The 14,042-nt window shown below is 40.0% G+C and overlaps 1 protein-coding gene across 1 annotated transcript in view; it reads left to right on the forward strand.

The window, feature by feature from the left end:
* Nucleotides 1–6,528: 6,528 nt before the first annotated feature.
* PHF14 (PHD finger protein 14) overlaps nt 6,529–14,042 on the forward strand; it is a 170,808-nt gene continuing 163,294 nt past the window's right edge. Inside the window, 5 exon segments of the mRNA XM_075082923.1 lie at nt 6,529–6,601; nt 6,604–6,647; nt 6,649–6,695; nt 6,697–6,707; nt 7,259–7,369. Coding sequence (XP_074939024.1) covers nt 6,529–6,601; nt 6,604–6,647; nt 6,649–6,695; nt 6,697–6,707; nt 7,259–7,369 — 286 coding nt within the window.

Raw genomic sequence — 14,042 nt, forward strand, 5'->3', positions numbered from 1 at the left:
GGTTAGTGAGCCCTCATCCAAAAATACAAACCTTGACTTCGTACTGAATAACTAGGATCTAATAAAAATCTTACTGCTGAATTTCTCTTCTCTAACAGTGACCAAGTACTAATTCAGCATTCCTACAAAGTCAGTAAATCTCAAAAAATCCATACTTCTTGTGCTCTACCTCAAAAGGGACATAGAGAAAATGAGGAAGCTTTTTAACAAGATATCTGAAAGGGATAGTCCGAGGAATTAAATTCTTATAGGCATGTAAGCTACTGGAGAACACTATACTGGAATCACAGCATTAGTGCTTATCACCTATGGAAATGGCAGAGAAAATACAAAAGGAAGCTGAAATCACTTTCCAGCAAAGCCCAGGAGATGACTATTAACAGGAGGGAATCCTTCAAATTGTATTTAAAACAAGAAAATAAAAAGTATCATGAGCTCTAATAGATTAAATATAAATATATGATCAATTACGGAGAATGGAAAAAGAACTCGAGAATCAACAAGATAAAAGAATCAATATTAGTACTAAGTCATATTTCAAACACAGCAAAAAACATGCCAGTATCCATTGGGCCAGTGGATGATTTGTATGAAATGTGTACTTAGGGAGATGAATTCTTTGTACCAGTATTTTCTGTGGAGAAGAAATTAAGATACTCCCATGCCAGAGTGCTGTTCTCTGGGGGAAGAGGGCTCAGCAGACAATCTGTCTGAATTTGAAGTTAATGTGGAAGCATCTACAGATAAAATATTAAGAAAAAATATAAAATGCTCTCATAAAATACTAAGAAATCACCACTATCACAAAAACTCTGAAAGAACTTGGGTATGAAACAGTTCAGCTACTAATGGTGTAACCTCTTGTTCGACTGGGCAGTAAATAAAAGAGCAGATAAAGTTTCATGTAGGTAAATGCAAAGGAAGTGAAATGAAGTGTGGGTAAATGTAAAGAAATCGATGCTTCTGAGGAAAAGCAATACTCACTCCGTGTCCCAGGCAAAAAAACCAAAGTTGCAATAATAACTCTTCGTGGGTTACAAGGGAGAACGGACAAGCTCTTAGAAGAAAGATTCTTGGAGGAAAGAGTTATTACAGGCCACTAAATGGAGCAACCACATCAGGATCAAGACACTCCCAAAGTTGGAAATAATTGGAGGTTGGAAAATCAGTAGATAGGATGATACACACTTGCTCTGTTCCTGCTTTTCTCTGACTGTCCACTTCGGCTGGATAGACCCTTAATCTGAACCAGTACAACACCTCTATGGTCTAATACATTCATAATTCTTCATTATTATTAATTATTCTTATTTCTTTATATAGTGGCCCAAATTATGTGTACTTTACAGACAAAAAGAACATGGCTTAATTTATGAGCTCTCTATCTGAAAGTCACATGATAAAAACTATTAATATTCCTTCTATAGTTTTCATGCCTAGGAGCTTTAATCATGACTCAGAATTCTGCTACACCTGAAATAAATCACAGACAGAAAAGCAATACAAAAATGGAAATACTGAGTCTGCCCCAAATGGACTGGAAATACAAGCGTAGAACAAGAAACAGAAACAGACAGCTATAGCAGGGAGGCAGAAGTAAACTGTAAGACAACATGAGAGACAATATGCATTGGACCTTACAACATGTTTTGGGAGCATGGTAGTAGAAGGGTATTTTGAGAGGAGAAATGAACTGAGTTTGCAGGTATTTCCATGGAACACATTTTAAGTATGAAGGATGCCTGGGAAAAAAGCCCACAAATTTTTCTGAAAATTTAACAGAGAACAGGAGGGCAATACATTGTATTAAATAAATTTGTACAGCAAATGTCAGCTTCTGTAAAGAAATGGCAGGTAAAAGAGAGTAATCTGTGAAGTGTCCTGAGATAAAACCCAAGAAATTCATGACTGATGCAGCAAGGGAGAATTCATTAGAGGAATAAAAATGGAAAAGGAACATGGTAGACGCTGAGAAGAATCATTACAATAGATACGGCAACATCAGTACTGCATTTTTGAAAACCAGAGAAAGGAATATTGATGTAAATGAGAACGGAGATGAGCCTAGACAAGAATTTTAGCTGAATGGGCGGGTAGGAAGGCTGCATTTGAGGTATGTTTTCCATTGAATCTTTCAGTCATAACTTCAACAGCAGGATCTACAGTGAGATCTGAGTTGAGGATGATGCCATATGGGCATGAGTGACAGGGGGTGGTCTCATAGTGGCTGAAGAGGAGGTACACATTAAGAGCCAGGGTAGAGAAGAGAAGATCTCTCTTTTAGCTCTGTCAAGCTTGAGCTGACAAAAATCTACAAAATTACTTTTTTTGTAGTTAAAATAGCTGTTTGATTAAGGGGTTGCAGGACTGGAACTTAACACAGAGTTGGGAAGACAGGGTATGGGAGGCAGGAGTCCACTGCCCGTGAGTATCTATGAGAACAGGTACCTTATGCGGGACCTGACTGCAACAGAAATGCATAGATCCATCTTTCCTAATTCTTGGGTTTAACAGCTGCATCCTGTATCAGCAAGAAAGAGGGAGCAGGGCCCATCTCTACCTAATTCTAAAGACACACATAACCTAGCATAACAATTCACACAGAACTAAAGATAAAGGCAAGCCTAATTCTATTATTTCTTAACCTTTGCAATCTTAATATATATATATATCTTTAATTCAGAACAGTCTTCGATTGATGATACATGTTGTTTTTTACTCTTCCCGGACTATTGTACAACCTGTGTACCTCATAATAAAAAAAGCCCCACAATTAACAGACCGAGGCTGAGGATGGCCTCAGGACTGCAAGAAATATCTTAATATCTGATGGGAACATTTCCTGGCAGCATTTGACTGCAGCAGACCTTGCAGCAGTCTGCAGTTTATTATTTCAAAGTCTTATTGTTCAGAGACTATTGACACTGAATTTTCTCCCTTTGTAATTTAAAACAGCAAGGACAACTGATTCAGCCTTTTTCTCTTTATATTTTACTATATAATACTAGACAAAAGAGCAGGGATCACTGGGAGAGGTGCTTGCTGTAATGGCACAGTTAAAGAGTGAAAGCTGGAACAATTCTCTTTGGAAAGATATTTGAAGAGGTCAGTCTCCCTACTACAGATGGTGATGTTTTGATGGACAAAAAAAAGAGTGCTGTTTGGATTCAGACAGGTAGGTCATGGCTTTAACTGTCTGCTCACTGACAGGAAAAAAAAAGATATAGGATTTTTCATATTATTATTTCTCCATTCACAGTTGATGGATGAGTTAAAAACATACTTACTCTTCAGTTTATTCCCTGGGTGAGGAAATGTTGTACTATTGTATTTCCTTCTTTGAAAACACAATGCTTTCATTAAACTAAATGATATTTTTAAGGTAATTTATGTGAGTATATTCTCTGCTGACTTGCTATTGTGTAACTCCTTCTAAAATGGTCTTTACAGAACCACAACAAAGATCCTTTTTTTCTTAGGGCAAAAGTGCAGTCAGAAGATATTATTTTCTCTCTTTCTCCAGCAGTTGAAGATCAGCACTGAAATGGAGATTCAGACACCTGCTCTTGCAACAGGCTGTGCACTGAAGGCTCGACCTGAAGGGAACCACTGGAATGCTGAGATAATTGAAAGACCTGACATGCTTGACATGACCTGATATACTGAAATATTTCTAGGCATTTTTTAAGTATTATGTTAGTGATGGAGCTGCCATGACATTGTCATACTACATGTACTATTTCAGCTCTTCATAATTTTGCCCTAAAAATGACATTCTAAGAAAATTTTTGTATGTGTATGAGGGTAATACTTAAAGGTGCTAAACTGACAACACTTACAATCTATTTAATGCATGTAGCAATGCCAGTACAGTGCCCAGCTCCTAGCAGTGTGCCATTAATACCTCATTTCTTCAACCAAAAAGGCAACTGAACATTTCAACATCCTTGATTATCTGCTGAGATTGGCAAATGCTTTGCAGAAATAAGGGGATCAGACATTTTCTCTGAAGGCTTCTCATTTGGAGCATGAATTCTCATTTCTTTTCCCTTTATTTGAAATAGTCTGACTTTCTAAAGCAGGTTAGCATCTTCTACAGGGGACTTATCTCTTAACAGATGTTTTAGTAGCCAGACACTTCCCAAGAATAATGATCAAAAGATAAACTGGTAGTTCTAGTTAATTTCTATGCTGTATGTTTTATTTACTTCCAGTTACTAAATTGGAGAATTTGCTGGTAAGACCTATGTTTGAAGTGCCCAGAGGTTTAGGGAAACAGTGAATAAATTTTAGGTACTTCACAGTTCTTTTCATTTTATTAATGTGTTTTTTTTCTGTGGAGGAATGAGGGCGAAGTATGCAAGCTGACTACAGAAGATAAGAACAGGCACATGCTATTTTCAGAAATAAAAGTAAGCGTGAATATGCCTTTGGAGGGGGAAAAAAGGAGAGGAAGAACAAGACAGGACAAGAAAGAGTAAGACAGAAAGGCTGAGAGGGCTCGAGTCCTGGGACAGAGTACAAAGAGGGAAGGAGTAAGAGCCGTTGGGCAATGTGAGGTGCTGATGAGGAGCAGGAGCAGGCAGCCATTTATTAACTTCTGCTTGATCACCTATTCTTGCCTGAACTGTGTAGGTAGAAACTGGAATAATCCTAGCATTGCAGGCTGCCCCAGAGAGCTGAACTGAAAGCCCGACAGTCCATATATCTGTTTTGACTTTCATGTTTAAAGGAATCGTAAGTTCCTCCACTGCTCTCCAGGGCACTCCTCTCCCCTTGCCTGTGTTGCTTGCTGAAAGCCCACATTCTTCAAAGTTGTCTGTGTCCCTCAGTCTGCTCTTCTACATAAAGCCAGATTTGGGGTCAGTTCTGTTTACTTTTCCTTCCCCTTACATGTGATTTGAGTTGTCCTGCTAATCACCATGTATGGGACAGGATCTGGGGCTTGTCCTTTGGCAGCTAATGGATACTGCAGAACTTGTTGCTGCACACGTTAGCGTGGATCTGCAGAGTCTAAACGAAGGAATCCGAGCCCCGCTACTTGTCATATTACGACTGTGATCATGCGTGTGAGGGGAAAGTAGGATGGGGATGTCAGTTAAAGGGAAAAAACCCTTAAGGAGTGAAAAGCTAAGACATATGCAACTCCTACTGGAACAGGGAACCTGATTGGAGTTTCGAAGGAAAGACTGGACTGCATGGGCCAATGTCATATTTGAGTAGGGCTGGCAAAACCAGATTCAGGACAGGAGTTCATTGTGCAGTCAGGCTACCCAGGTAGCCAAAGAATAGGTGGAGGAAACAGGAGGTGCCAGTGAGAACACATCAACTACTATTGTGATAAAGTGCTATAAAAAACCTAGGAAATGCAAGCACAGAATGAAACTAGATTTCACGTTTTTCTTTGGAATTTTCTGTCTTTCCAAAATATTAAAAATCTGAAACACAAAAAATTATTATTGAAAGCATTTCAGATGCATAATTGCATCATATGGCCATCTCTATGCTCTATTTAAAAACAAGATTAATACTCCCATAACGGACTACCTGGCTTTGCAATACCAAGAGGTGTTTTGGCTCTGGGAAGGCTTGCATGGCTGATACACGCAGAGCTGTGCTAAATGCAGTGCAGGCTTTTTTCATGAACCGTATGCTTGCCAAACTTCACCTTCCCTCCACGTGTCATTGTAGGATGAGTTTGACCCTACTTGCATTTATCCATTGTTAAACGCACACTTTCCAATAACGCTCTTAAAATTGTTGGAAGCTGTCATGTTTATGACTATTCTTGATCCTCAAGTTCTTGATGTCATACCAGTACATCAGAGCATCAGTTCTGTAAGATGTCCCCGTTGTCCTAATTACAAAAACAAGTTTGGGGAAAAAGCCAAACCCCAGATTACTCCCTCAGTTTTTTGGAACACTTCAAAAAGGTTCAGTGCAGCTTCTAAGTGTGGGACAAGCAATACTGGCTGCGTGCAGGGGCTGTGCGTGGCTCCCGTGACTGAGACGGCGTTGGGGCTCTTTCGCAAAAGGCGATGGCCCTGCACTGCTCTCCCTCGCCATCCATCTCTCACCATTAGGTTTTGTGTTTACTTCCTGGGCTCATGTGATGTGGTCAAACAAAAAACCCTGGGGTTTGAGTTTTTTTTTTTTCTTTTCTCCCCTGAATGCAATGGCTTTCTGTTTTTCAAGGGTGGAAGAATAAGCTTGAGAGTACCACAAAGTCTACAAAGAACACCGCTCTTAGAGGTTAAGTAACAGCAGTTTTATAATGGTTCGTCTCCACATGGGGGAACAGAGGAACTGTTTTTCCTAATAAACGAGACGCTGAAGAGGCGCCCCCCTGAGAACGAATGGGTCTGCACTGAGACTTCGTGTTAGGTGCTCCTGACTCCTGGGACTACCCCCATCTCCCCCGCGGGAGATCCCAGCGCTACCGGCCCTCGCCCTCGCCGCCCCGGCCGAGACGGTAGCTGCCCCTTCCCTTGCTTCCCCTCCGGCCGCGCAGGCGCCCTGGGAGCGCGCATGCGCCGCGGGGCCGGCGGCGGGCAGGCGCGCAGGCGCAGCAGCGGGACGGGCCGCCGCGGGCGGGCGGCAGTTAGCATCCGGGTCGCCGCCGTGCCCATTGTCTGGGGAAGGGGCCCGGGGCTCGGCGGCTCCGCGGCGCTGCACCCGAGGGCCCCCGCCCGCCCTCGCAGGCTTTAGTAAGTGATCCTCGGCGGCTCTTCCCGGCCCTGTCCCAGGGAGGTGCCGGGGTGCCCACGGAGCGCACCTCCCGAGGCGGGCGGGCGCACCGTGCCGCACCGCCGTCCCTCAGCCGCCCCGCCGCCCCCTCCCCGAGCCTCTCCTCGCTGGCGCCGAGGGATCGCGCCGAGGGGCTACGTCCGGAGGTGCTGCTGGGGCCGGGGGCCTCAGGCGGCCCCGGTGTCCGCTCAGCCGCCCCCGGGTACCTGCCGGTGCCGCGGGCGGCCGGCGAGCCGTGGCCGGTGCAGTGCCGTGCCGTCGTGCGTCCCGGCGGCCGAAGGGAGCGCGGCTGCTCCGCCGGGCAGCCCCGGCTGCCTGCGGGCGAAGCCTTCCCTCTCGCCTGCCGCGCTTCCCTCCCTCACCGGCGGGAAGGAATGCCCCCGGCGGTGCGGCGGAGGCCGTCCCTGCCCGTCCCCGCCGTGTTGCCTCTCTTTCTCATTTAAATACCTTTAACGGTGCTGAATTCTCATTATGCCACCCAGTAACAATACTGTGTTTTTTTTTCCTGCAGTGGACCGCAGTTCGAAGCGGAGACAAGTAAAGCCTTTGGCAGCTTCGCTGCTGGAAGCTTTAGATTATGATAGCTCTGATGACAGTGATTTTAAAGTTGGAGATGCTTCAGGTAAATATGCTTCCTCATCTCCTCGGTTCAGAATTATCTCACTTTTGTTTTATGGTTGCGCGTTTAATATAATATGGGAGACAGAATAGTGTTTGTGAACTGTTGGGACTTGGAGGCACTTGAAGTTCAGTGACTCGATTGGATAACTGTAAATTCTTATGCTGCGGATAAGAAACAGCTGATTAAACAAAGCGTCCATACAATACTTCAGTTGCAGTTAGTTTTTTCTAATCAGAAAACTCGTGATTATCAAACAGGTTTCGGCAGAAGCATTTGTGTAGCACCTGTGCTGACTACCTTAGCTATATTTGTTGGTTTTTATATTTTCAATGTAGAGATAACTTTTGAAATATTCGTTGCATTTAGTATTGAAATAAGAATGTTCTAAAGTAATTTTGTTTTCAATCAGTCTGGATAATAGTTTGTTGTGGCCTTGAGAACTTGTCTATTTTGCAAGGTTAATTCCACTTGGTGAGTGAAAGCCTTAAGCAGAAAGATAATCTGTTCAGGTTTTTACTGTTTTTTATAATAGGCAAACTTAACGTGTCCATCCAGATAGCTACGCAGAAAGGTGTATGCATTTCCTACTAGAAGGAAGTCCTTGACTCAGGGTGTGTTTGTTCTGCAGTCTGTTCTATGTGTGCAGATTTCTGTATCTGCAGTGAACATCTGCAGAAACTGAAAGTAAACAAGGTGCCAAAACAAAACGAATAAATTCAGGTATATTGGAGGGAAGGGAAATACGGTGCAGGACCATGTCTGTGAATAAACTGCACGTTGGCCTATGCTCAGGGAAATAAGTGAAGAGATGAAGGATGTGTAAGATGTAAGGGAAGTATTATGACAGCTTGTCAAGTAACATAACTTTGTTATTTCTGCACTGGGGATGCTGATCTGTGTTTTCACATGAATGTATCTTGCAAAAATATTCCCCATCTCCATTTAAAGGCTTATTTTTTAACATGTGGCAAGCTCCTCCTTATTAATTTCCTTACTTAAAAATGCTTAATGATCATTTCACCAGTGTCAGTTTTAAGATATGCCCTAATTCTCCTTGGGTTTGGTTTTTTTCCCCCCAAGCTCAGACACATTTTCCTTGGTTGATCTTGTAGAAGGCTGCAATGACTTAAGAGAGTACACCTGATGTCGTCTTGCAAATATCATGCTAAGATTTTTGGGGGCTTGTTTCATCTACTTTTTCAATCTTGTTTTGGGGATTTTTGATCCTTTCTTCTGAGTAAAGACACTGCCTTTTGTGAAGACAATTTGCCATAAAAGGAAATGATTTTTAGTTCCCAAAGAAAAAACTGTCTATTCTGGAACAGTAGTGTAGGCAGGATTTAAGGGAAAAGGAGAGTTGGAAATGGAGTATGGGAGATGGACATGTAATCCAGAGCAATATATTGTTTGATTAAAAGACAATCATTAATGAATTAAAAATAATGAGTAAAGCTTCCTGACTCAACTATGCCTAAATGCAGAGGTTTCATTTGTTATTGATATCCTCTTTGACTTTTAGGATACCGTATGTACACATCTGGGGGGTTTCAGTGTCTAGCCTTGGATGTATTTCAATCTCAGTTTCATTTTGAGGAAATTGGATGTGTTTTCCCTTAAAAAAGCAACACTGAATTGAAACAAGCTTATGAGAAAAACCCAAGTTCTACTTACAAAATGTTTTTCTGATTACTGTATTGTGTTCATATATCTCATAGAGCTTTGTTTTAACGTTTCAGAACCTATATCTGTCACTTGTAGAAATTAATATTCTGTTTAATAAAATTTAAAGTTTAGTAAAAACGCTTTGAAACAGCAGCAGAGTTTGACATTTTTCACTTTATTCAAAGATTTTCAATGTGAAAGGAGAAGGATGTGAGGGTTTGGAGAAGTTGGGGAATATAAAGCTATTAAACATATAACCTCTTAAGTTGAAAGAAAAAAGAAACATTTCTTATGTAGAAAACGAGTTAAATAGTTGCAGGACATTGGAAACAGAACATCTGTGCTGATTTAAGATGCAGCTGGTATAACATAGCCTTAAATTTGGTTGTACCTAGTCCATTTAGATTCAGGTGGAAGAAGTGCTGAAATAAAGGGACTTTTTTACACACACACATGTATAAAAGTAAAACTGATATTTTCAAAGTGGCATATTTATAAAGAATATCTGTGTACATACACAATCAGGCCTACTAGACAAATTCTGGATTGTTACTAATAGAAAACAGATTTTCCTTTTTTTCACTGTGGATTCAGCCTTCAAGGCATAATGTGTATTTTTCCATTACAGTCAGGAGTGATTGCTTCTTTTCTTCTTTCAGTAACTGTAGAGGTCTCTTTATGTGCAGCCTGTTGCAAGTCAGTATTTAGTATTTGTTTGAATTCAGAATTTCAGTGTCTAGTTTGCATACAAAGGGAAATAGATGTGTCAGAAGAAAGAAACAATCTTTATACATTGAAAATGACCACAATTTCTACTCATGCACTCCGAAAAACCCTGTAAGTATGGTAATTCCACAGCTCTGCAATGTATGTTTGTTTCATTCACAAATGCATGTGTAGGCGTTTTAAAAAAAGAAAACAATTTTGAAAGGTAAAAGTTAAAGGACTATTTAAATACTGAATTAAAAGAATTCTGAAGTTGTTTACTCCCTGTTGATTATGTTGCATCCATATGCATGAGATTTACATTGTTGTGATGCATGCTAGTAGACAATACTGTGCAGGTCTAGGAGGACTGAACCCTGAACAATTAAGCTTTTACTCATGTTTATTGTTTTGTCAGATTTCTGGGAATATGTGATGCAGTAAGGATTTAAGAAGTTGGTATTAAGTACTTTTAGGAAGGAATCAGCTTTCCTGAATTTTTGTATTCAGTCCTGACGCCTTGGTAAATTTCTTTTCACTACAGAAAATATTTCTAATCACCTAACCTCCATTTCCACCCAGAAAAGTCCATAGAAGATATGGGCTTTACTTACAGTGTAGTTAATTTCTTTTCTTTTGGATTTAGGTCGCACCAACAGGCAATTACTCCCTTTTCCACTTTAAAGAGCTCATCATTCTGACATCTCTTTAGGGAAACTGATTTTAGAACTGTAATATTCTTATAAATTTACTTAATGTAAATAGTTTTCAGGCCTGTGGGCTTTTCATTATGTTAATATTGAATGATTTTTTTTAATGGCTTATCTGTTTCTAAGTAATAGAAAGTAGTACTGCCATTGTTTAAAGTACTATATTTTTCTGTTTTTTTTATAAACATCTTGAAAAATTGGTTCCTTAAGTAAGAAGGTCATATGTAATCTTAATGTGGGATTAGTCAAAAAACTGTCCCTTTGGAGTCAGAGTTTACAAATATGTGACTTGAAATGATGGTACTGTAATATACTCAACTGAAGTTTTTTAATAATATGTTACACAATACAGATGAATTATTTGAAGTTTGGCTTTTAAGTTAAATAGAGCATACTTCAGTTTTTTTGTTGGTGTTTTTTTCCTTCCTTTTTTTTTATTTAATGAAAGCAGCTGGAGATCTACTGATATCAGAAATCTAGTAATAGAGTAATTACCAGCAGGATTCCAAAGCAAGGATTTACCACTTTTCTACTCTCTCAGTGAAGTCAGTCAGTTTTGGTAGCCCATATACTGAAACTGCAATGATGCAGAGAAATGTAGTGTGGTTCCTGAACAAGAATGATGTGTGAATTTAAGGACTGTCTCTCTCTCTCAGTGTACCTAAGACAACTGTAACTGAATGCTACCTTGAAGAACTGGATTCTCTCACTACTTCTGCTACAAGTCTCCTAGACTCAAATTTTTAGACATTTGTAAATGTTTTGGTTTTTTGGTATTGAGTGTGGAGCCTGACTTGCAGAAATATTATGTACTATTATTGCAGTTGAGGTCATAGGAGCTCTGTTAAAACATGTAGTGATCTATATAAATGCATATATTAGGTATTCTGAAAAACCTGTGACTTGATCTAGCAATAAAAAGTTGCAAATAGCTTCTGTAATTTGTTTCCTCTTAGCACAATGGAGATTCCACTTTTGCTTTCCTGTACAGGATATTGTAATATAAAGAAATGTTTGCAAAGTACTAAAATGCTACAGTGATAAATGCTACTGAAATATTGATGAAGAAATTAATACACTTGTTTTTGAGAATAAACTTAAATGATGTGCATCACGAAAGTTGTAGGGTGTTTCAGTAGACGCTAAGGTAAGAAAATATTGCATAGCTAATCATTAGTAAATTATCACATAATTTTACAGTCTTAATTGTTACAATCGCTTCAGGGTTTGTCTTTGCAACTGTAATGTGTAGTCCCTCAGAGCGGAATTCCAAAGGGCTTTTTCCTACTGAGAAAATTAAAGGCATTATGTTCTCTTGGGTTATCTTCACCCCGAGTGAGATCTCGTATCCATACAGATGTCTGCCGCTTGAAGTAACACTTTGGAGCGACTGATGAGCATTTTGAACTTCCATTCTCTTTGGAAACACTGAGGTTTCTGTTACGTGTGTTTACTGATGTCAGAGGAGTAATGTAACAGAAATTTAGGCTTTTGTTCCAGTGTCTGGGCACGGTGGATTTAGTGATGGGGTGACATTATTTTTCTGTTTTGCCCCTACTGTGACTCTTCGTGCCTCGTCTTTGCAGTTTGTCTGTCCCTTACAGAATCCTTCCTGATCGGTTCAGCATCACTCTACCTGTTCAGTCAGTTTTGAACAGGATTTTAATGGGCTGCTGTTTACTACTGCTGCTTTACTTTCTCTTGCATCTCTTTTTTGTGTGTATGTCCCTCTCTTCTGTATTTCCTGCCACATGGAGAAGGTTATTCTGTGCTTCAGTAGCTCCATCTTGGTGGAATGGTCTGTTTGCAGCCTGGCCACCCCTGGGAGTCTAGACATGCTCAGTGAGGATGGGATGTTTTACGTGTTTCTTGAGCATGTACTTGTTACAGTACCTTGAAGACTTAAACTTAGCATGTCCCAGACACTTGTTCAGCTGTCTCCCAGATGTCATTTTCCTTGTAAGAGATTTGAAACTCCTAGGTGTTTCTGGGAAAAAGGTATAATCTAGCTCACTATTCAATAATTAGTATTAGAATCTAACTTTATGGATTATTTAGGACTACAGCTTTGCTGAAGGAAGTCATGGGGCATGCAATACTTCATCCCAAACAAGTGAGGTTTGATAACATTAAAAACAGGGACACTGGGAAAATGTCAAGCAAATTCAGGAGGTAGGGTAATCAATTTTGTCTGTTACATACGTGTAAATAAGGCAGTTCCCAATGACTCAAGTCAAAGTTGGCAACCTTTAGTTTTGAGTGCTTTTATGACTTGAATAGACATCTACTGAAATGCTGAGTGATGTAATTACTGCTAGTGTAGAAGTGAGGAAGCTGCTTGCTAAATAACTTTTATTTCTGTTTTCCATCCTTTTTTCTATTCAACTAAATATGTGTCTTCTGAAACAAGTGTAACCGCAGATCATTTTCATTTCTTACTCTGCCCAGTGTACATCTGCAGTTAATACAGAGTTTAGATGCTTTTTTCCAAAATGTAATTTGAGAAGTGAATTTCTCTCCTTAAAGTAGTAATATCTTAATCTATGTTGGGGTTTTTGGTATGTTATTATGTTACTTTGGACAGTTCCATTTTTTTAAAATGCCAGCATTACCAGTGTTGAATTGCCAGTAGTCTAGCAGTGTTTAATCAATATACTCAGTCAAATAGCATAGCCATTATATCTGACTGATGCTAGATTCTCTTTTTTGAAGTTATGTTGAAAGTGAAGTATTAAGCCTTTTCAATTCTTGGTTTCAGTATAGTTAATATCAGTCTTACCATAATGGACCTCTGGGCCTTTAGTCTAATAGACAAATGTGATCAGGAATTTACCAGTTACACAACTCTGCCTTTGGCAATTTAAAAGTGCACATCTTCCATATATGATTTAGGTTTTCTTGCCTTATTTTTATGTCTAGTTATTAATATCAGAACTTTCTAGTTAATATGAGCGTTTCCTTAAGGTATTTTGGAGTCTTTAAAATTATTTGCAATTTCTAGATCAGACGTATAGAAAGTACATGGGCAAAGGAGTTTTTTTGTGACTCTGGAGCTGTTCTTGTAAGGGAGTTTATGGGCAGAAGCTGTTGTCAACAAACATTTTTTGCAGTGCTTTCCACTTTCCCTTTCTGTCAGATTGCAGGCAGCCTGGGTGAGGGATTGTACATGGTGTGTAACGTGGTGTTTTAGCAGAGATACCCAGCTGGTTTCACATTACCATGTCAAAGATCTGTTGTCCACCTTGTGATTGGGAGAAGGAGGCAAAGGGACCTCTGGACAGGGTGATGGTGATCGAGTGGTTTCAACCTCCAAAAGAATTAACCTCACTCGTAGCCTCTTTTTTGTTACCGCTCTTGAAAAGAGGGTATTGTGGAGCGTGCTGTGGGCTGGATGCCTTCTCACATGATACCTGTAGGTTATTATTGAACAATATTATTTAGTAGGAATAACTTCAGACATGGTAGTTTTTTTTCTGATTGCATGCTCCGTTTTTCAGCTTTTTAAAATTCCTTTTCAACATTCCAGGATCCTGGATTGTATTCTTTGTAGTGTTGAGCACCTGGGTAAAACTCAACCAGACAGGACTCAGTGGAAA

This window comes from Phalacrocorax aristotelis, chromosome 2, assembly GCF_949628215.1.
Source record: "Phalacrocorax aristotelis chromosome 2, bGulAri2.1, whole genome shotgun sequence".
Taxonomy (NCBI): Eukaryota; Metazoa; Chordata; class Aves; order Suliformes; family Phalacrocoracidae; genus Phalacrocorax; species Phalacrocorax aristotelis.